Source organism: Bombina bombina, chromosome 5 (genome assembly GCF_027579735.1).
Source record: "Bombina bombina isolate aBomBom1 chromosome 5, aBomBom1.pri, whole genome shotgun sequence".
Lineage (NCBI taxonomy): Eukaryota > Metazoa > Chordata > Amphibia > Anura > Bombinatoridae > Bombina > Bombina bombina.
Genome location: NC_069503.1, coordinates 269,845,119 through 269,870,063, shown reverse-complemented (window position 1 = coordinate 269,870,063; position 24,945 = coordinate 269,845,119). Strand labels below are relative to the sequence as shown.

Genomic DNA, 24,945 nt, shown 5'->3' with positions numbered 1-24,945 from the left:
AAGCTTCATTCCTAAACGCCCAGGAAGTAGAAACTGACCTAGTAGAATGAGCTGTAATCCTTTGAGGCAGAGTTTTACCCGACTCGACCTAAGCATGATGAATTAAAGATTTCAACCAAGATGCCAAAGAAATGGCAGAGGCCTTCTGACCTTTCCTAGAACCGGAAAAGATAACAAATAGACTAGAAGTCTTTCGGAAATTCTTAGTAGCTTCAACATAATATTTCAAAGCTCTAACTACATCCAAAGAATGCAATGATTTCTCCTTAGAATTCTTAGGATTAGGACACAATGAAGGAACCACAATTTCTCTACTAATTTTGTTAGAATTCACAACCTTAGGTAAAAATTGAAAAGAAGTTCGCAACACCGCCTTATCCTGATGAAAAATCAGAAAAGGAGACTCACAAGAAAGAGCAGATAATTCAGAAACTCTTCTAGCAGAAGAGATGGCCAAAAGAAACAAAACTTTCCAAGAAAGTAATTTAATGTCCAATGAATGCATAGGTTCAAACGGAGGAGCTTGAAGAGCCCCCAGAACCAAATTCAAACTCCAAGGAGGAGAAATTGACTTAATGACAGGCTTTATACGAACCAAAGCTTGCACAAAACAATGAATATCAGGAAGATTAGCAATCTTTCTGTGAAAAAGAACAGAAAGAGCAGAGATTTGTCCTTTCAAGGAACTTGCAGACAAACCTTTATCCAAACCATCCTGAAGAAACTGTAGAATTCTCGGAATTCTAAAAGAGTGCCAGGAAAAATGATGAGAAAGACACCAAGAAATGTAAGTCTTCCAAACTCGATAATATATCTTTCTAGATACAGATTTACGAGCCTGTAACATAGTACTAATCACAGAGTCAGAGAAACCTCTTTGACTAAGAATCAAGCGTTCAATCTCCATTCCTTTAAATTTAAGGATTTGAGATCCTGATGGAAAAAAGGACCTTGAGACAGAAGGTCTGGTCTTAACGGAAGAGTCCACGGTTGGCAAGAGGCCATCCGGACAAGATCCGCATACCAAAACCTGTGAGGCCATGCTGGAGCCACCAGCAGAACAAACGAGCATTCCTTCAGAATCTTGGAGATTACTCTTGGAAGAAGAACTAGAGGCGGAAAGATATAGGCAGGATGATACTTCCAAGGAAGTGACAATGCATCCACTGCTTCCGCCTGAGGGTCCCTGGATCTGGACAGATACCTGGGAAGTTTCTTGTTTAGATGAGAAGCCATCAGATCTATTTCTGGAAGTCACCACATTTGAACAATCTGAAGAAATACCTCTGGGTGAAGAGACCATTCGCCCGGATGTAACGTTTGGAGATAATCCGCTTCCCAATAGTCTATACCTGGGATATGAACCGCAGAAATTAGACAGGAGCTGGATTCCGCCCATACCAGTATTCGAGATACTTCTTTCATAGCCAGAGGACTGTGAGTCCCTCCTTGATGATTGATGTATGCCACAGTTGTGACATTGTCTGTCTGAAAACAAATGAACGATTCTCTCTTTAAAAGAGGCCATGACTGAAGAGCTCTGAAAATTGCACGGAGTTCCAAAATATTGATCGGTAATCTCACCTCCTGAGATTCCCAAACCCCTTGTGCTGTCAGAGACCCCCAAACAGCTCCCCAACCTGACAGACTTGCATCTGTTGAAATTACAGTCCAGGTCGGAAGAACAAAAGAAGCCCCCTGAACTAAACGATGGTGATCTGTCCACCACGTCAGAGAGTGTTGTACAATCGGTTTTAAAGATATTAATTGAGATATCTTTGTGTAATCCCTGCACCACTGGTTCAGCATACAGAGCTGAAGAGGTCGCATGTGAAAACGAGCAAAGGGGATCGCGTCCGATGCAGCAGTCATAAGACCTAGAATTTCCATGCATAAGGCTACTGAAGGGAATGATTGTGACTGAAGGTTTCGACAAGCTGAGATCAATTTCAGACGTCTCTTGTCTGTCAGAGACAGAGTCATGGACACTGAATCTATCTGGAAACCTAAAAAGGTTACCTTTGTCTGAGGAATCAATGAACTTTTTGGTAAATTGATCCTCCAACCATGATCTTGAAGAAACAACACAAGTCGATTCGTATGAGATTCTGCTAAATGTGAAGACTGAGCAAGTACCAAGATATCGTCCAAATAAGGAAATACCACAATACCCTGTTCTCTGATTACAGACAGAAGGGCACCGAGAACCTTTGTAAAATTTCTTGGAGCTGTTGCTAGGCCAAACGGCAGAGCCACAAACTGGTAATGCTTATTTAGGAAAGAGAATCTCAGAAACTGATAGTGATCTGGATGAATCGGAATATGCAGATATGCATCCTGTAAATCTATTGTGGACATATAATGCCCTTGCTGAACAAAAGGCAGGATAGTCCTTACAGTTACCATTTTGAATGTTGGTATCCTTACATAACGATTCAATATTTTTAGATCCAGAACTGGTCTGAAGGAATTCTCCTTCTTTGGTACAATGAAGAGATTTGAATAAAACCCCAGCCCCTGTTCCAGAACTGGAACTGGCATAATTACTCCAGCCAACTCTAGATCTGAAACACATTTCAGAAACGCTCGAGCATTCGCTGGGTTTAGTGGGACATGGGAAAGAAAAAATCTCTTTGCAGGAGGCCTTATCTTGAAGCCAATTCTGTACCCTTCTGAAACAATGTTCTGAATCCAAAGATTGTGAATGGAATTGATCCAAATTTCTTTGAAAAAACGTAATCTGCCCCCTACCAATTGAGCTGGAATGAGGGCTGCACCTTCATGTGGACTTAGAAGCTGGCTTTGGTTTTCTAAAAGGCTTGGATTTATTCCAGACTGGAGATGGTTTCCAAACTGATACCGCTCCTATGGATGAAGGATCAGGCTTTTGTTCCTTATTGTGACGAAAGGAACGAAAACGATTATTAGATCTAAATTTACCTTTAGATTTTTTATCCTGTGGTAAAAAAGTTCCTTTCCCTCCAGTAACAGTTGAGATAATAGAATCCAACTGAGAACCAAATAATTTATTACCCTGGAAAGAAAGGGAAAGCAAAGTAGACTTAGAAGACATATCAGCATTCCAAGTTTTAAGCCATAAAGCTCTTCTAGCTAAAATAGCTAGAGACATATACCTGACATCAACTCTAATGATATCAAAGATGGCATCACACATAAAATGATTAGCATGTTGAAGAAGATTAATAATGCTATGAGAATTATGATCTGTTACTTGTTGCGCTAAAGCTTCTAACCAAAAAGTTGAAGCTGCAGCAACATCCGCTAAAGATATAGCAGGTCTAAGAAGATTACCTGAACACAAGTAAGCTTTTCTTAGAAAGGATTCAATTTTGCTATCTAAAGGATCCTTAAAGGAAGTATTATCTGCCGTAGGAATAGTAGTACGTTTAGCAAGAGTAGAGACAGCCCCATCAACCTTAGGGATTTTGTCTCAAAACTCTAATCTGTCAGATGGCACAGGATATAATTGCTTAAAACGTTTAGAAGGAGTAAATGAATTACCCAAATTATTCCATTCCCTGGAAATTACTTCAGAAATAGCATCAGGGACAGGAAAAACTTCTGGAATAACTAGAGGAGTTTTAAAAACCTTATTTAAACGTTTAGATTTAGTATCAAGGGGACCAGAATCCTCTATTTCTAATGCAATTAAGACTTATTTAAGTAAAGAACGAATAAATTCCATTTTAAATAAATATGAAGATTTATCAGCATCAACCTCTGAGACAGAATCCTCTGAACCAGAAGAACCATTATCAGAATCAGAATGATGATGTTCATTTAAAAATTCATCTGAAAAATGAGAAGTTTTAAAAGACTTTTTACGTTTACTAGAAGGAGGAATAACAGACATAGCCTTCTTAATGGATTTAGAAACAAAATCTCTTATGTTATCAGGAACACTCTGAGTATTAGATGTTGACGGAACAGCAACAGGTAATGTAACATTACTAAAGGAAATATTATCTGCATTAACAAGTTTGTCATGACATTCAGTACAAACAACAGCTGGAGGAACAGATACCACAAGTTTACAGCAGATACACTTAACTTTGGTAGATCCAGCACCAGGCAGCGATTTTCCAGAAGTATCTTCTGACTCAGTGTCAATCTGGGACATCTTGCAATATGTAATAGAAAAAACAACATATAAAGCAAAATTGATCAAATTCCTTAAATGACAGTTTCAGGAATGGGAAAAAATGCCAGTGAACAAGCTTCTAGCAACCAGAAGCAATAAATAATGAGACTTAAATAATGTGGAGACAATAGTGACTCCCATATTTTTTAAGCGCCAAAAAAGACGCCCACATTATTTGGCGCCTAAATGCCTTTGGCGCCAAAAATGACGCCACATCCGGAACGCCGACACTTTTGGCGCAAAAAAACGTAAAAAATGACGCAACTTCCGGTGACACGTATGAAGCCGGAAATAGAAAAAAAAAATTGCGCCAAAAAAGTCCGCGCCAAGAATGACGCAATAAAATGAAGCATTTTCAGCCCCCGCGAGCCTAACAGCCCACAGGGAAAAGTCTAATTTTAAGGTAAGAAAAAATTGATTTATTCATATGCACTATCCCAAATACGAAACTGACTGTCTGAAATAAGGAACGTTGAACATCCTGAGTCAAGGCAAATAAATGTTTGAATACATATATTTAGAACTTTATATAAAAGTGCCCAACCATAGCTTAGAGTGTCACAGAAAATAAGACTTACTTACCCCAGGACACTCATCTACATGTAGTAGAAAGCCAAACCAGTACTGAAACGAGAATCAGCAGAGGTAATGGTATATATAAGAGTATATCGTCGATCTGAAAAGGGAGGTAATCTCTACGACGATAACAGAGAACCTATGAAATAGACCCCGTAGAAGGAGATCATTGAATTCAAATAGGCAATACTCTCCTCACATCCCTCTGACATTCACTGCACGCTGAGAGGAAAACCAGGCTCCAACCTACTGCGGAGCGCATATCAACGTAGAATCAAGCACAAACTTACTTCACCACCTCCATAGGAGGCAAAGTTTGTAAAACTGATTTGTGGGTGTGGTGAGGGGTGTAATTTATAGGCATTTTGAGGTTTGGGAAACTTTGCCCCTCCTGGTAGGAATGTATATCCCATACGTCACTAGCTCATGGACTCTTGCTAATTACATGAAAGAAATATATATTATATGAATATATAATACACGGTATATAAATAGTAAAAATCAATTGAAATATAAGTTTGTTTTGTCACCTTTTACCGTTTCTCAAAACTATACCATATGGTGTAGATAGCACTGCGTTATAGAAAGTGTACTGATTATATATATATATATATATATATATATATATATAAAATCATTTTTTTATCATTTCAACAAATAATTTTAATTATTTTTTTTATTTGTTTCGTATTACAAAAAGCCTAGGAAAAAATACAGTTTCACAAAATGTGCCAAGGGTGGTGTGAATTTATATTTCCTCTACAGATAAAAAATAAATACAAAGTGATCACTCAAATAAATGATCTTTGCCTTGTTAGAGAAACAGTAAGTGAAGGGCAAAGAAATGTCTTGCAGAATAAATATATAGATAACCCAGGCAGCAATCTCTTGTAATCAGGCCTAGAGCAAGTATATATATATATATATATATATATATATATATATATATATATATATATATATATATATCTATACTATATAATAAAAGGCCAAGTGTGTTTGTCCGAAGCTGTCATGCGCAGTAGAGACTGCGCGCGAGGACAAACACACCTGGCCTTAAAGGATTACTTTCTGTTATCATTTTTAAGCTAAACAACTAACATATTAAAGTTAATAAACATTAATTAAAACCTACTGACCTATATTTTCTCCAAAACAAAGTTTCATAACGTTCTAAAAGTTATATCTTTTATTCGCCGATGATGTCACTTTATCCTGCCCACTATTTTCAGCACTGTGTGTTCAAAATACTTAAACCAATAACTTTGTGTTTAAAGCGCCATTTTGAAACCTAGGTATTGTAAACGGATTGGTACAGAGCAAAGGATACCCACAGAGTGGGTTTGGAAAACAATTAAATTTGCAGACAAGATTTCTGATATACGGTAGAGATATGTTAATGAAATGCTATTGATAAAAAGCGTATTTGGGGTAGTTAGTTAGTAACAGGCATAGAAAATATTTACTTACAGTGGCCCTTTAATCTAACTGACCTCACCTGGCATCAGGAGTGGAATGGGCGTGGCCGAATGGGCGTGATGTGGGTGAGGCCGGGCGTGACACGGGCGGAGCAGGATGCCATGGCCGACTGGCCCGTGAGAGACAGAGAGCTCTAAAGAGGGGGGATAGAGAGAGCAGAAGAGGGCGGATAAAGAGAGGGAGAGAGACAGCAAAAGAGAGGGGAGAGAGAGAGCAAAAGAAAAGGGGGGGAAAGAGAGAGCAAAAGAGAGGAAGAGAGACAGCAAAAATGAGAGGGGAGAGAGAGAGAGCAAAAGAGGGGGAGAGAGAGCAAAAGAGAGGGGGGGGGAGAGAGAGAGAGCAAAAGAGAGGGGGGAGAGAGAGAGCAAGAGAGGGGGAGAGAGAGAGCAAAAGAGAGGAAGAGGGGGGAGAGAGAGAGCAAAGAAGAGGGGGGGAGAGAGAGAGCAAAAGAAAGGGGGGAGAGAGAGAGCAAAAGAAAGGGGGGAGAGAGAGAGCAAAAGAGAGGAAGAGAGACAGCAAAAATGAGAGGGGAGAGAGAGAGAGAGCAAAAGAGGGGGAGAGAGAGCAAAAGAGAGGGGGGAAGAAAGAGCGCGCAAAAGAGAGGAAGAGAGACAGCAAAAGAGAGAGGGGAGAGCGAGAGTAGAAGAGGGGGAGAGCGCAAAAGAGGGGGAGAGAGCACAAAAGAGGGGGAGAGAGAGCACACAAGAGGGAGAGAGAGAGCTCAAAAGAGAAGGGGGAGAGAGAGCGCAAAAGAGGGGGGAGAGAGAGTACAAAAGAGAAGGGGGAGAGAAAGCGCAAAAGAGGGGGGAAAGAGCGCAAAAGAGGGGGGAGAGAAAGAGCAAAAGAGGGGGAGAGAAAGAGCAAAAGAGGGGGGAGAGAAAGAGCAAAAGAGGGGGGAGAGAAAGAGCAAAAGAGGGGGGAGAGAGAGCAAAAGAGGGGGGAGAGAGAGCATAAGAGGGGGGGAGAGAGAGAGCAAAAGAGGGGGGAGAGAGAGCAAAAGAGGGGGGAGGGAGAGCAAAAGAGGGGGGAGGGAGAGCAAAAGAGGGGGGGAGAGAGCGCAAAAGAGAGGGGGGAGAGAGCGCAAAAGAGAGGGGGGAGAGAGCGCAAAAGAGAGGGGGGAGAGAGCGCAAAAGAGAGGGGGGAGAGAGCGCAAAAGAGAGGGGGGAGAGAGCGCAAAAGAGGGGAGAGAGAGCAAAAGAGGGGGGAGAGAGAGCAAAAGAGGGAGAGAGCAAAAGAGGGGGGAGAGCAAAAGAGGGGGGAGAGAGCAAAAGAGGGTGAGAGAGCAAAAGAGGGGGAGAGAGCAAAAGAGGGGGAGAGAGAGAGCAAAAGAGGGGGGAGAGAGCAGAAGTGGGGGAATAGAGAGCGCAAAAGAGAGGGGAGAGAGAGAGGGAGCAAGAGTTGGAACCGCGGTACTTGAAAAAATTGGCCCGTGTATATATAATATGTGTTCAATTTAAACAAACACCATTACACACTTAAAAATAATTAATGTTTCAAATTCAGATTAATGGGTTTAATAAACTATACTCACAGCAACTAAGTCCAAAATTAGGAACAAGCCTTCTTTTTCAAGAAAATAATCTTCAGAAGTGAAGCATCCAATTATACAGCACCTTAAAATTAACAGACATATAATAAACAAGGGTTAGAATACAGCACTTTAGAGACATATCAAACATTTATAGACAGATTTTCACCAATTAAGGGCTAGATTACAAGTGAGGCGCAAACTGTTTTGTGCAAGCGATATCGTCTTTTCGCAAGCATTTTTAATTGCTTATTACAAGTTGAGCGAAATCCTTACCACGATCTCACAGCTGTGGTTTACTGTTTTCCAAAACAAAAATGTTGCACAAAACACATCAAAAATACATTACATAGTATAGTTACACTCATATTAACAGTCTAATAAAAAAAAAAAATATTGCACAAAAAAGTTGTAAGGGCTCAAAGATATGAGATCCTGGGTGTTAGAAGAAAAAAAAGACAGACAAAAGGCTTTAACATTGAGATACATACATATCAGGGGCATATTACCGCCTAGGCAAATAAGGCACGTGCCTAGGGGGGCACTTTTTTTACATCCACCTGTTCAGTGAAAAAGGAATGTCCTACTCTGCTCATCGCCCACCCACCTCCTAACTCCTGCGCTATGTTATGCCTAGTGTATGTGCATTGGGGATCCCGGGAGAGGAGGAAAACACTCCAGTCCCTGGACGTACAAGCTATTTGAATTTACTGTAACGGTCTCTCTCAGGATCCCCAATGCAATACCCTATGGGATCCCCAATGACAACTGTATGTACAATTTACAATTTTTCTTTACATACTTTTCTCAGTTATAGCAGTTTCTACTTTTTTTTTTAAGTCCTGTAAACTTGTCACTGCTTTTTCCAAGGTTTGGGCTACTTATGATAAATGGTGTGAGGATAGGAAAGTCCCTTTAAATTCTGAATATATTTCTATACATTATGAATTTGCTACAAATAGCATGGATATTTTTTTTACATCTAATTACTCTGTCTATACAGAATATCTGTGGGCCATTTAATAGACTGAATTCATGAACTATCTATAATACCTGTCTGACACTAGTTTCAGCACAGAGAAATTTCTCATTTTAATTTAATTTAATGTATTTATTAATTTCTTTTATTTTAGTGTATCAGGGATAGGACACTTCACTTTTGTATAGCTCTGCAGTAGGAAAAATATATCTTAGCAAATTGACAGAGGCATACTAATAATTACACTACCTTCCTCACTCATAAGCATGTATCAATTTCTTTGGGGTGTTGATACACAGTGCCAGACTTCCTCCATTCTTTATAAATAAATATATATAAATATATATATATATATATATATATATATATACTGTATATACTGTATATATATATATATATATATATATATATACGTTTAGCAAAGATGTGCACTCTCACTTAATTGCAGCAACCAGGGTGCTAGTAGAATTAAATATAGCATCAAAAAAAGGACCTTGCACTCGCTGGATTATTCAACAAACTTTTTACTTGGCAAAATTAGTGACGTTTCGGGGACAGTGTATTCCCTTCCCTTCCTCAGACGGTCTGAGGAAGGGGATACACTGTCCCCGAAACGTCACTAATTTTGCCAAGTAAAAAGTTTGTTGAAAAATCCAGCGAGTGCAAGGTCCTTTTTTTGATGCTATATATATATATATATATATATATATATATATATATATATATACACATGAATACTCTGTGTGCAAGGATTTGCACTCTCACCTCTCTTAAAACGGCTGCCAGGAACAAAATATTAAGCAACAATGTAACAGATCACAGTCATTGGACTTTATTCCAGAAGGTATTGTTTACTTCAATGTGACGTTTCGGAGCACTTGTGCCCCTTCTTCAGACAGTCTGAAGAAGGGGCACAAGTGTGCTCCGAAATGTCACATTGAAATATAATTTTGCAGACCCTGGTAAAATGTTACTTTGGAAATGCCATAAAAAAAAAACAAAATGTATGCTTACCTGATAAATTTATTTATTTCCGGATATGGAGAGTCCACAACGTCATTCAATTACTAGTGGGAATATCACTCCTGGCCAGCAGGAGGAGGCAAAGAGCACCACAGCAAAGCTGTTAAGTGTCACTCCCCTACCCATAATCCCCAGTCATCCGACCGAAGGGAAATGGAAAAAGAATAACACAAAGGTGTAGAGGTGCCTAAGGTTAGTCAAAAATAACTGTCTTAATAAAGGGTGGGGTCGTGGACTCTCCATCTCGGTAAAGAAAGAAATTGATCAGGTTAGCATAAATTTTGTTTTCTTTCCTAAGATATGGAGAGTCCACTACGTCATTCAATTACTAGTGGGAACCAATACCCAAGCTAGAGGACACAGAACGAACAGGGAGGGAGAACAATACAGGCAGACCTAAACAGAAGGCACCGCATGAAGAAAGTTTCTCCCAAAAAAGGTCTTAGCTGAGGCAAAAGTACCACATTTGGAAAATTTGGAAAAAGTATGCAGAGAGGACCAAGTTGCAGCCTTGCAAAGCTGTCCTTCTGACCCTTACGCTTTCCTGAGAAACAAACGAACAGGGCAGAAGACTGGTGAAAATCCTTAGTCGCCGGTATGTAGAATTTTAGAGCACGCACAACATCCAAGTTGTGCAACAGATGTTCTTTATGAGAAGAAGGATTGGGACAGAGAGAAGGAACAACAATTTCCTGATTAATATTTCTATCTGAAACCACTTTAGGAAGAAACCCCAATTTAGTACGAAGAACTGCCTTATCTGCATGAAAGATAAGGTAAGGCGAATCACACTGCAGAGAGTTCTAAAACTCTCCGAGCAGAAGAGATAGCAAAAAGAAACAAAACCTTCCAAGATAGCAACTTAATATCTATGGAATGCATTGGCTCAAACGGAGCCTGCTGCAAAACTTTAAGAACAAGATTAAAGCTTCAAGGAGGAGCAACAGGTTTAAACACAGGCCTGATTCTGACCAGGGCCTGACAAAAAGATTGAACATCTGGCACATCCGCCAGACGTTTGTGTAACAAAGTAGATAATGCAGAAAACTGACCTTTCAGCGAACTGATTGACAAACCTTTCTCCAGACCTTTCTGGAGAAAAGACAAAATTCTAGGAATCCTGACCCTAGTCCAAGAGTAGTCCTTAGATCACACCAATAAATGTATTTACGCCATACCTTATGGTAAATTTTTCGAGTAACAGGCTTGCAAGCCTGGATCATGGTCTCAATGACTGACTCAGAAAATCCACGCTTAGACAGAACTAAGCGTTCAATCTCCAAACAGTCAGCTTCAGAGAAGCGAGATTTGGATGGAGGAATGGACCCTGAGTTAGAAAATCCTTCTTTAGAGGAAACCTTCAAGTCGGCCGAGAAGACATCTTCACTAGGTCTGCATACCAGATCCTGCGAGACCATGCAGGAGCTATTAGAATTACCGATGCTCTTTCTTGTTTGATACGAGCAATAACTCGTGGAAGGAGCGCAAACAGAGGAAACAGGTATGCTATACTGAAATCCCAAGAAACCATCTAACAGAGTGGCCTAAGGATCTCTTGACCTTGAGCAGTACCTTGGAAGCTTGGCATTCTGCCGAGACGTCATCAGATCCAACTCCGGCACCCCCCATTTGAGGGTTAACCTGGAGAACACCTCCGGATGGAGGGCCCACTCTCCGGGATGAAATGTCTGTCTGCTCAGGAAATCTGCTTCCCAGTTGTCCACTCCAGGAATGTGGATGGCAGATAGACAACAATTGTAAGCTTCCGCCCACTGAATAATCCGTTCCACCTCCTTCATGGCTAAGGAACTCCGTGTTCCTCCCTGGTGGTTGATGTAAGCCACTGAGGTGATGTTCAACTCAAACCTGATAAACCCGGGCTAAGGACAATTGAGGCCAAGCCATCAGAGCATTGTAAATCGCTCTCAACTCCAAGATGTTTATTGGGAGAGCAGACTCCTCCCGAGTCCATAGTCCCTGCGCCTTTAACGAGTCCCAGACTGCTCCCCAGCCTAGCAGGCTGGCGTCCATGGTCACAAACACCCAGGAAGTTCTCCAAAAACATGTGCCCTGAGACAGATGGTCCTGAGAAAGTCACCACGGAAGAGAGTCTCTTGTTGACTGGTCTAGATTTATAATCTGAGACAGATCCGAATGGTCTCCGTTCCATTGTCTGAGCATGCATAATTGCAGAGCTCTCAAATGGAATCGAGCAAAGGGAATGATGTCCATGGAAGCGACCATCAGACCAATTACCTCCATGCATTGAGCCACTGATGGCTGAACAGCAGACTGAAGAGAGAGGCAAGAGGAGATAATTTTTGATTTTCTGACCTCTGTCACAAAATTTTTCATAGATAGGGAATCTATGATGGTCCTTAAGGGAATCTATGATGGTCCTTAAGAAAACTACCCTTGTAGCTGGAACAAGGGAACTCTTTTCCAGATTCACTTTCCAACCGTAGGAACGTAGAAAAGACAACAAGAATTCTGTATGAGAGTTTGCTTCTTGAAAAGATGGTGCCTGAACCAATATGTCATCCAGGTATGGCGCCACTGCAATTCCCTGAGACCTGATCACTGCCGAAAGAGCCCCCAGAACCTTTGAGAAAATTCTGGGAGCTGTGGCAAGGCCAAACGGAAGAGCCACAAACTGAAAGTGTTTGTCTAGAAAGGCGAATCTCAGGAATTTGTAATGATCCATGTGGATGGGAACATGAAGATACGCATCCTTCAAGTCTATGGGCGTCATGAACTGACCATCTTGGACTGAAGGAAGAATAGAACAAATTGTTTCCATTTTGAAGGACGGTACCCTGAGAAACTTGTAGAGGCACTTTAGGTCTAAAATGGGTCAAAAAGTTCCCTCTTTTTTGGGGACCACGAACAGATTTGAATAGAATCATAGACCCTGTTCCCTTACTGGAACTGGAACAATCACTCCCAGGGAGGAAAGGTCCTGAATGCAGTTCAAGAATGCATCTATTTTTAACTGGTCAGCAGATAATCTTGAGAGGTAGAATCTGCCCCTGGGAGGGAACATTTTGAATTCTATTTTGCAATCTTGAGATATGTCCACAGCCTCGTCTCCACGCTTGATAAAACAGGGAAAGTCTGCCCCCAACTTGATCCGATCCCAGACTGGGGGCTGACCCTTCATGCTGACTTAGACTCAGCTGAGAGTTTATTGATTGCTTCCCCTTATTCCAAGACTGATTGGGCTTCCAAGAAGACTTGGACTGCTCCTGCTTGGAAGACGGAGAGGAAGACCTTTGACCTTTGAAATTAAGAAAGGAATGAAATAACGTCCTTTGAGTCTTTTCTTCTTGTCTTGCGGTAGAAAAGACCCTTTTCCACCCGTAATATCAGAAATTATTTCTGCCAGACCAGGTCCGAACAAGGTCTTCCCCTTGTAAGGAAGCGCCAGAATCTTGGACTTAGAGGTAACATCAGCTGACCAAGATTTTAGCCACAATGCCCTGCGGGCTAGGACAGTGAAGCCAGACATCTTAGCTCCCAGTCTAATAACTTGCATGTTAGCATTAGAAAGAAAGGAATTGGCTAGTTTTAAAGCATTAATCCTATCTTGTATATCCTCCAATGGAGTCTCAACTAAAATTGATTCAGACAAGGCTTCGGGAGACAGGGAATCCCTGGCTTCTCCCATTCCTGTGAAATAATCTCCGTCACATGGTCTGGGACAGGAAAAACTTTCACAGAGGAAGGAACATCATAGTATTTATTAAGTTTAGTAGACTTCTTAGGGCTGACAACGACAGAAGTATTGGAGTCGTCCAAAGTAGCCAATACCTCTTTTAAGAGAACACGAAGGTGTTCAAGCTTAAATCTGAAGTTTACTTCTTCAGTATCAGATGAAGGAATAATACTGTCCGAATCTGAGATTTCACCCTCAGAGGCTACCGGCGTATCCTCCTCATCAGACTTATGAGGGAGCCCCAAGGCAGAACACTGTGCGATCTGCGTTCTTATCGCAGAAACTGAAGGGTCTTTGCAGAAAGAACGGCAGTGGCAGTTAAAAAAAAAAAAAATTGCCTGCACTTTTAATTTCTGCCTGCAGGTGTCACTGTTCCGTTCTATCTCAATGGAAATATTTGCTACATTCCTCTCTTTTTAATTTCCTTCCATTTCCGGAACTCCAGTGCGGTACAGGGTAAAAGCACATTGCAGAAAAGGTAAGCCAGGGCTTAACAAATCTATTCTAGGAGTGTAGGAGCCAACCAAAATACTTAGACAGATTTTTTGTTGTTCTTTAATAAGTGTGTGTGTTTATGTTGTGTGTGTGTGTATGTTGAATGTGTGTGTATGTTGTGTGTGTGTGTGTATGTGGTGTGTGTGTGTATGGTGTGTGTGTTTTGTGTGTATTTTGTGTGTGTGTATGTGGTGTATGTGTATATGGTGTGTGTGTATATGGTGTATATGTTGTGTGGGTGTGTGTATAGTGTGTGGGTGTGTGTGTATTGTGTGTGTGTGTGTGTGTATATATGATGTGTGTGTGTGTATATGGTGTGTATGTGTGTATATGGTATGTGTGTGTATATGGTGTGTGTGTGTGTGTATGGTGTGTGTGTGTATATATGATGTGTGTGTGTGTATATAGTGTGTGTGTGTATATAGTATGTGTGTATATGGTGTGTGTGTGTGTATATGGTATGTGTGTATATGGTATGTGTGTGTATATGGTGTGTGTGTGTGTGTGTGTGTGTGTGTGTGTGTGTGTGTATATATGGTGTGTGTGTGTGTATATGGTGTGTGTGTGTGTGTATATGGTATGTGTGTGTGTATATGGTGTGTGTGTGTGTATATGGTGTGTGTGTGTGTGTATATGGTGTGTATGTGTGTATATGGTGTGTGTGTGTGTGTATATGGTGTGTGTGTGTGTATATGGTGTGTGTGTGTGTATATGGTGTGTGTGTGTGTGTATATGGTGTGTGTGTGTATATGGTGTGTGTGTGTGTATGTATGGGGTGTGTGTGTGTATGTATGGGGGTGTGTATGTGTATATGGTGTATACACAGGCTATAAATGAACCTGTCCTCATGCACACAGAGCAAGGGCAACAAATACAGCATCACCAGCTTCTTAAAGACACTGCAGAAAAATGTTAGCTAAAAAAAATCTCATTGCAGAAAATGAAAAAAAGTTCTGCCTCTAATTGAGGGAGTGCAACCTGCGTCGCAGTAGGTGGAACAGAAACCTTACTATCTGAATTTCTAATTTTCCTTTTGCGTTTTCCCAGCATAGGAAAAGCAGATAATGCTGCAGATACAGCAGAAGATACCTGTGCAGCAAAATCTGCAGGCAAATAAACTCCTCCAGGAGGCTGAGAGGAACTGCAGGGCACTGTATGTGATGCCATAGAGGCTTGGGACGTTTGAGGAGTAAGCTGCAGCACTGTCTGAATAGCATCATCCTGAGAGACATTGGGCTCAGAGGGCAACAATTTATCTTTAAATTGAAGTGTTCTAGCTAAGCATGCAGCACAGAATTGCATAGGCAAAACAATTTGTGCCTCTAGGCACAACAAGCATTTGTCAAAAGACACAGAGTCTTGGTCCATGTCCATAATACTAAATAAAAAATTCCCCAAATTGTAGACATTTTTTAAATACACTGTCACTTTAAGAATTTTTAATACCAAAATTTGGCTGCCAGAAGTCTCTAAAACGATCGTATAGTAGATCGACACTGAAGAAACTGAAATTCAATGACCCTGCTCTGCTCCGTAAATATCCAACAGCAGAGAGAAGTCACATGACCGTCAGAGAGAGGAAACTACGCAGCAAGTAAAAGGTGCGCGTTTCCCTCTGCCTACAACATAAGATGCAAGTAGTTGCAGCTGGTTTCAAACTCAAGCAGTTTGTCAATTAGCCTGTTCTAGCTACGCAAGCAAAGAAAACCAACGGCCAAATTTTAAGTTTATACATAAATGCCTGTATAAGACATAAGCCACACACATACTAATAAAGTATTTCAACAAAATTAACCCAAAGAGGAAAAACGTCCCAATAAAGGGAAGATTAACCCCTAGTCTCAACATACATATTGTGCCTGCCCACTGCCAAAGAAAATCCTGTATAAAGGATTTTAAAAATGTCCCCATCAACTGCATATGACATATTCTTCTGAAGTGCAAGTCTCCAAGACATAGAAACCACAAACTTAATTTATGCTGCATTCATTACTTTTGGGAAATACAGAACCTGGCCACCAGGAGGAGGCAAAGACACCCGAGCCAAAGGCTTAAATACCTCCCCGGACTTCCCTCATCCTCCAGTAATTCTGCCGAGGGAACCAAGTAAAATTAGGAGAAATATCAGGGTGAAAAAAGTGCCAGAAGAACAAAAATTACGGCCGCCCCACATACAAAATGTGGGCGGGGAGCTGTGGACTCTCCCCGTCTGAAGAAAAGAAAATGATCAGATAAGCATAATTTAAGTTTTTCTTCATAAACAGGGAGAGTCCACAGCTGCATTCATTACTTTTGGGAAAACAAAACCCAAGCTATAGAGGACACTGAATGCAAAACGGGCGGGTACCAAAGGCGGCCCATTCTGAGGGCACCATAGCCTAAAAACACCCAAACTCCCAACAAAAAAAATATGCGTCATTAGAAGCAGAAAGGACAAAAAGGAAAAGGCACGAGTAACTGCCCATCAGTTAGAACCAGCAAGGCCCTTGATAGAGACCGCTCAGAATCATTAGACTCGACCGAGCCAAAAGAGCCTCTAAGGAGACAAAATCCCGCAGGCTCTCAGCCCGCAAATAAACTCACCCCCGACCAGAAGGAGGGAAAACATCCACAGTCTCCCTGAAAGGAAGAAAAAGAACTCAGATAAGGAAGTCCGCAAGGACCCCCAGAAACACACAAGAACTAGGGCAATAAAGAAAAAAAACCCAAGAGAACTTCAAGAGAGTAAACAAGGATAAAACAGGGCAAAACCAACAAAAAACCTCACCGAACTAGCAGAGCAAATTGAGACCTACAGCTCGAGGAACTTACGATGACAAGCATTCTAACCCCTGGTAGATGAAAACCCAAAAACGCCTAAGCAGGGGCGGACACAGGGAAAAAAGGAGACAACATAAACTGCAGAGCTCCAAAAATATGGGAGAAGATGAGATCCCGGAAGAAGAAAAAATCCAAAAAGGCCCAAACTTCCTGAAACAGATGACCAGAAGGCCAGCCTCAAGGAAAGGGGACAAAAAGCCCAAACTGACTCGACCCAAAGAAAGAGATACCATCATCAAGGAAAACAGAGTCCTCAAGGGAATCCTCAAAAGAGGAGACGAGTAAACCCCACCGGCACCACGAATTTCCAATGAAAACCCAGGACCCCCAACCCACTCTGGGAAGGAGAAAAAACTCTAGCACCTGAAAAACACAGGAGCCTACAGAATAGACAGTAGCAGGATCCGAACCTCAGATCCCCTGCTAAGCATGGATAGGACAAACAGGACTGAGCACAATCCCCTCTGAATCCCCCAAAAGAATAAACGAGGACCAGCCTGGCGTCTAGGAATAAAAACTATAACTTGTAACAGGAACAAGAAAATTAAACTCAAAAACCAAAGTGAGCCATTCGGCACCCCAACCGGACCAGCCAAGTATAATGGGCACCACATGTCTGATATAGGCCCCTAGGAAACAGAAACTAGAACCCAACCAAGACCAGCCTGATACGTAGGGCACCCAAGAACTGTCCAAGGCCACTGAAAGTCGCAACCCGTAAGGGATAGACAATTTAAACAGACAAACAGCAGACATAACATGTCCTAACTTTTCATATAACTTCTGCAGAAGCGCCAATGCGACCACAAAATTGCTAGTATTAAATTCCAGAGAAGAAAAACATAATTTATGTAAGAACTTAACTGATAAATTAATTTCTTTCATATTAGCAAGAGTCCATGAGCTAGTGACGTATGGGCTATACATTCCTACCAGGAGGGGCAAAGTTTCCCAAACCTCAAAATGCCTATAAATACACCCCTCACCACACCCAAATCAGTTTAACGAATAGCCAAGAAGTGGGGTGATAAGAAAAAAGTGCGAAAGCATAAAAAATAAGGAATTGGAATAATTGTGCTTTATACAAAAAAATCATAACCACCATAAAAAGGGTGGGCCTCATGGACTCTTGCTAATATGAAATAAATGAATTTATCAGGTAAGTTCTTACATAAATTATGTTTTCTTTCATGTAATTAGCAAGAGTCCATGAGCTAGTGACGTATGGGATAATGAATACCCAAGATGTGGAACTTCCACGCAAGAGTCACTAGAGAGGGAGGGATAAAAATAAAGACAGCCAATTCCGCTGATAAACCATCCACATCCCAAATAAAGTTTCAATCTTATAATGAAAAAAACTGAAATATAAGCAGAAGAATCAAACTGAAACAGCTGCCTGAAGTACTTTTCTACCAAAAACTGCTTCAGAAGAAGAAAACACATCAAAATGGTAGAATTTAGTAAAAGTATGCAACGAAGACCAAGTTGCTGCTTTACAAATCTGATCAACCGAAGCTTCATTCCTAAACGCCCAGGAAGTAGAAACTGACCTAGTAGAATGAGCTGTAATCCTTTGAGGCAGAGTTTTACCCGACTCGACATAAGCATGATGAATCAAAGACTTTAACCAAGATGCCAAAGAAATGGCAGAAGCCTTCTGGCCTTTCCTGGAACCGGAAAAGATAACAAATAGACTAGAAGTCTTTCGGAAATCTTTAGTAGCTTCAACATAATATTTCAAAGCTCTAACTACATCCAAAGAATGCAACGATCTTTCCTTAGAATTCTTAGGATTAGGACACAATGAAGGAACCACAATTTCTCTACTAATGTTGTTAGAATTCACAACCTTAGGTAAAAATTTAAGTTCGCAAAACACCGCCTTATCCTGATGAAAAATCAGAAAAGGAGACTCACAAGAAAGAGCAGATAATTCAGAAACTCTTCTAGCAGAAGAGATGGCCAATAGAAACAAAACTTTCCAAGAAAGTAATTTAATATCCAGCGAATGCATAGGTTCAAACGGAGGAGCTTGAAGAGCCCCCAAAACCAAATTCAAACTCCAAGGAGGAGAAATTGACTTAATGACAGGTTTTATATGAACCAAAGCCTGAACAAAACAATGAATATCAGGAAGATTAGCAATCTTTCTGTGAAACAACACAGAAAGAGCAGAAATGTGTCCTTTCAAGGAACTTGCAGACAAACCTTTATCCAGACCATCCTGGAGAAACTGTAAAATTCTAGGAATTCTAAAAGAATGCCAAGAAAAATGATGAGAAGAACACCAAGAAATGTAAGTCTTCCAGACTCGATAATATATCTTCCTAGACACAGATTTACGAGCCTGTAACATAGTATTAATTACGGAGTCAGAGAAACCTCTATGACTGAGAATCAAGCGTTCAATCTCCATACCTTCAAATTTAATGATTTGAGATCCTGATGGAAAAAAGGACCTTGCGATAGAAGGTCTGGTCTTAACGGAAGAGTCCACGGTTGGCAAGTAGCCATCCGAACAAGATCCGCATACCAAAACCTCTGAGGCCATGCTGGAGCCACCAGCAGAACAAACGAACGCTCCTTTAGAATCTTGGAAATCACTCTTGGAAGAAGAACTAGAGGCGGAAAGATATAGGCAGGATGATACTTCCAAGGAAGTGACAATGCATCCACTGCTTCCGCCTGAGGATCCCTGGATCTGGACAGATACCTGGGAAGCTTCTTGTTTAGATGAGAAGCCATCAGATCTATTTCTGAGAGTCCCCAGATTTGAACAATCTGAAGAAACACCTCTGGGTGAAGAGACCATTCGCCCTGATGTAAAGTCTGGCGACTGAGATAATCTGCTTCCCAATTGTCTATACCTGGGATGTGAACCGCAGAAATTAGACAGGAGCTGGATTCCGCCCATGCAAGTATTCGAGATACTTCTTTCATAGCCAGAGGACTGTGAGTCCCTCCTTGATGATTGACATATGCCACGGTTGTGACATTGTCTGTTTGAAAACAAATGAACGACTCTCTCTTTAGAAGCGGCCATGACTGAAGAGCTCTGAAAATCGCACGGAGTTCCAAAATGTTGATTGGTAATCTCGCCTCCTAAGATTCCCAAACCCCCTGCGCTGTCAGAGACCCCCATACAGCTCCCCAACCTGTCAGACTTGCATATGTTGAGATCACAGTCCAGGTCGGAAGAACAAAAGAAGCCCCCTGAACTAAACGATGGTGGTCTGTCCACCACGTCAGAGAGTGTCGTACAATCGGTTTTAAAGATATTAATTGAGATATCTTTGTATAATCCCTGCACCACTGGTTCAGCATACAAAGCTGAAGAGGTCGCATGTGAAAACGAGCAAAGGGGATCGCGTCCGATGCAGCAGTCATAAGACCTAGAATTTCCATGCATAAGGCTACCGAAGGGAATGATTGAGACTGAAGGTTTCGACAAGCTGAAACCAATTTCAGACGTCTCTTGTCCGTCAAAGACAGAGTCATGGACACTGAATCTATCTGGAAACCTAAAAAGGTTACCCTTGTCTGAGGAATCAATTAACTTTTTGGTAAATTGATCCTCCAACTATGTTCTTGAAGAAACGATACAAGTCGATTCGTATGAGATTCTGCTAAATGTGAAGACTGAGCAAGTACCAAGATATCGTCCAAATAAGGAAATACCACAATACCCTGTTCTCTGATTACAGATAGCAGGGCACCGAGAACCTTTGTAAAAATCCTTGGAGCTGTTGCTAGGCCAAACGGCAGAGCCACAAACTGGTAATGCTTGTCTAGAAAAGAGAATCTAAGAAACTGATAATGATCTGGATGAATCGGAATGTGCAGATATGTATCCTGTAAATCTATTGTGGACATATAATGCCCTTGCTGAACAAAAGGCAGAATAGTCCTTATAGTTACCATTTTGAATGTTGGTATCCTTACATAACGATTCAATATTTTTAAATCCAGAACTGGTCTGAAGGAATTCTCCTTCTTTGGTACAATGAATAGATTTGAGTAAAACCCCAGACCCTGTTCCAGAACTGGAACCGGCACAATTACTCCAGCCAACTCTAGATCAGAAACACATTTCAGAAACGCTTGAGCCTTCACTGGATTTATTGGAACGCGAGAAAGAAAAAATCTTCTTGCAGGAGGCCTTATCTTGAAACCTATTCTGTACCCTTGTGAAACAATGTACTGAATCCAAAGACTGTGAATTGAATTGATCCAAATTTCTTTGAAAAAACGTAATCTGCCCCCTACCAGCTGGGCTGGAATGAGGGCCGCACTTTCATGCGGACTTGGGAGCTGGCTTTGGCTTTCTAAAAGGCTTGGATTTATTCCAGACTGGAGATGGTTTCCAAACAGAAACCGTTCCTGTAGAGGAAGGATCAGGCTTTTGTTCCTTATTCTGACGAAAGGAACGAAAACGATTAGCAGCCCTATATTTACCTTTAGATTTTTTATCCTGTGGTAAAAAAGTTCCTTTCCCCCCAGTAACAGTTGAAATAATAGAATCCAACTGTGAACCAAACAAATTATTACCTTGGAAAGAAAGGGAAAGTAAAGTAGACTTAGAAGACATATCAGCATTCCAAGTTTTAAGCCATAAAGCTCTTCTAGATAAAATAGCTAAAGACATATACCTGATATCAACCCTAATGATATCAAAGATGGCATAACAAATAAAGTTATTAGCATGTTGAAGAAGATTAACAATGCTATGAGAATTATGATCTGTTACTTGTTGCGCTAAAGCCTCCAACCAGAAAGTTGAAGCAACATCCGCCAAAGATATAGCAGGCCTAAGAAGATTACCTGAACATAAATAAGCTTTCCTTAGAAAGTATTCAATTTTCCTATCTAAAGGATCCTTAAAAGAAGTACTATCTGCCGTAGGAATAGTAGTACGTTTAGCAAGAGTAGAGATAGCCCCATCAACTTTAGGGATTTTGTCCCAAAACTCTAATCTGTCAGATAGCACAGGATACAATTTCTTAAACCTTTTAGAAGGAGTAAAAGAATTACCCAGATTATTCCATTCCCTGGAAATTACTTCAGAAATAGCATCAGGGACGGGAAAAACTTCCGGAATAACTACAGGAGGTTTAAAAACCGTATTTAAACGTTTAGATTTAGTATCAAGAGGACCAGATTCCTCTATTTCTAATGCAATTAAGACTTCTTTAAGTAAAGAACGAATAAATTCCATTTTAAATAAATATGAAGATTTATCAGTGTCAATTTCTGAAACAGAATCCTCTGAACCAGAGAAATCATCATCAGAAACAGAATCAGAATGATGATGTTCATTTAAAAATTCATCTGATAAATGAGAAGTTTTAAAAGACTTTTTACGTTTACTGGAAGGAGGAATAACAGACATAGCCTTCCTAATAGATTTAGAAACAAAATCTCTTATGTTAACAGGAACACCCTGAGTATTAGATGTTGATGGAACAGAAAATATTAACTGCATTAGCAAGTCTATCATGACATTCATCACAAACAACAGCCGGAGGAACAGTTACCACAAGTTTACAACAAATGCACTTAACTTTGGTAGATCCAGCATCAGGCAGCGAATTTCCAGAAGTAGCTTCTGATCCAGGGTCAATCTGAGACATCTTGCAATATGTAATAGAAAAAACAACATACTTTTCACTTTTTCAGGACAGTATACGTTTACAACTACCCCTGGCTTATGTGCAACCCAGATATAATAGTCATCATTTGGATTGTTTATATTAAATCTGGTGATTTGGAACTATACTTTTCATGATATAGTCCCAAGCTTGTTGTTTACACCTTGCCCCTAGATTGATGGGAGTTATTTAAATTGATGTGCACTATTATCTGTTTGCACAATTATTAGCGTATTGCTTGCTATTGCTGATTATATGTACTGTATAAATAAATGTTTAAAGCTTTGTCCTGTTATTGATATACAGTCCTTAGCGCTTTTGATTTTGTTTTTTATTGTTTTTTTATATTTTAATAAATTGTGATAATATGTACCAGATTCAACCTTTATAAGTATATATTCGTTATTTTTAGAGTGGACTAGATATTTCCCCTAACATTACAGCTGGTTATTTACCATTGCATATAGATATTCAAGATATTTTTATGTTAGAATAAAGTCAAGGGTTACTTTATTTAGAGGCCCCTTGCCAAGGTAGAAAACACTTAGCATTGGTGAAGAGCTAACAAAGATAAATATGCCACTTTGGTGAAATTGGCAAAACCCTACTTATACACCTCAACAGCCTTTACTCTGCTGCAGGAAATATAGCTGCAAACAGAGAACCAGCCTTAGCCAGAAGCATGTGGACATGTTGAGATTTTTGCATTTCAATGCAAAGTTTCTGAAAGAGTGAATAACAGAATGTTATTAACAGTGATAGTCTAACTCTTTCTAGTTCTACCTCTTTTCAAACAGTTTGTGGTTTTGTTTTATTATAAAACTGTGCTCTGCTGCTTAAAAATTGAAGAAACAGTTGTGTTAATGTAGTAATGTAGTTGTAGTTAAAGTAGTAATGTAGTTGTAGTTAATGTAGTAATGTTAAGTTTTAGTCTGAAGTTTATATTTGTAACACTCATTATGTGGATTTTATTTAAAACATAGAAAACTATTATTGATTCTCTTTTTATCCGTAAAGCAAAATGTATCAAATTCCTTAAATGACAGTTTCAGAATGGGAAAAAATGCCAATGAACAAGCTTCTAGCAACCAGAAGCAAATAAATAATGAGACTTAAATAATGTGGAGGCAAAAATGACGCCCATATATTTTAGCGCCAAAAAAGACGCCCACATTATTTGGTACCTAAATGCTTTGGCGCCAAAAATGACGCCACATCCGGCGACGCCGACATCTTTGGTGCAAAAAAACATCAAAAAAATGACGCACATACAAACAACTTCCGGTGACAAGTATGACGCTGGAAATGACTACGAATTTTTTTTGCGTCAAAAAAGTCCGCGCCAAGAATGACGCAATAAAATGAAGCATTTTCAGCCCCCGCGAGCCTAACAGCCCACAGGAAAAAAGTCAAATTTTAAGGTAAGAAAAAATGTATTATTCAAATGCATTATCCCAAATAATGAAACTGACTGTCTGAAATAAGGAATATTGAACATCCTGAATCAAGGCAAATAAATGTTTAAACACATATATTTAGAACTTTATATAAAAGTGCCCAACCATACCTTAGAGTGTCAGAGAAAATAAGACTTACTTACCCCAGGACACTCATCTACATGTAGTAGAAAGCCAAACCAGTACTGAAACGAGAATCAGTAGAGGTAATGGTATATATAAGAGTATATCGTCGATCTGAAAAGGGAGGTAAGAGATGAATCTCTACGACCGATAACAGAGAACCTATGAAATAGATCCCGTAGAAGGAGACCATTGAATTCAAATAGGCAATACTCTCTTCACATCCCTCTGACATTCACTGCACTCAGAGGAAAACCGGGCTCCAGCCTGCTGCGAAGCGCATATCAACGTAGAATCTAGCACAAACTTACTTCACCACCCCCATGGGAGGCAAAGTTTGTAAAACTGATTTGTGGGTGTGGTGAGGGGTGTATTTATAGGCATTTTGAGGTTTGGGAAACTTTGCCCCTCCTGGTAGGAATGTATATCCCATACGTCACTAGCTCATGGACTCTTGCTAATTACATGAAAGAAATATTTACAAAGGAAAAACTTATAACATGAGCTTTCAAATATAAATAAAAATACATCCTAACCGGATCAAAATAAAAGAGGGCAAAAACCGCAGGTTAACGCCCAGAAGAAAGGACACACTGACAGGACAAGCCAGTCAGAGATTCAATTCTTCCAAAGCTCAGAACTGGAAGAAGATACTTAAAAGAAATATACGAAAAGAAGATTGATTCATCCTCCGTCGTCTAACCCTGCTTGCCGTCTGGAATGGAAGACCGAGGATCCACCAACCCATTAGGCCTGGGATCCTCTAGCACTGGCAATACATGCGTCAACAGAACACGAAGGCTCGCCAGTCTATAACAAAAAGCAAGACTTACCTCTGCTGGGGCAACTAACGACCCTGGCCCCGAGGGTTGAACCCCTGAAGCTTCAGAGGAAATCACTTCCCCAGAGGGCTGATCGGAACCAGACGATCCCACGC

At 40.5% G+C, this 24,945-nt stretch overlaps 1 protein-coding gene across 1 annotated transcript in view; it reads right to left on the bottom strand.

Annotated features, from left to right (window-relative positions):
• Positions 1 to 24,945, bottom strand: part of CFAP69 (cilia and flagella associated protein 69) — a 292,339-nt gene that overhangs the window by 79,597 nt on the left and 187,797 nt on the right. The window contains exon 16 of the mRNA XM_053715703.1: positions 7,749 to 7,830. Within this exon, the coding sequence (XP_053571678.1) occupies positions 7,749 to 7,830 (82 nt within the window). The remainder of the gene's footprint in view (positions 1 to 7,748; positions 7,831 to 24,945) is intronic.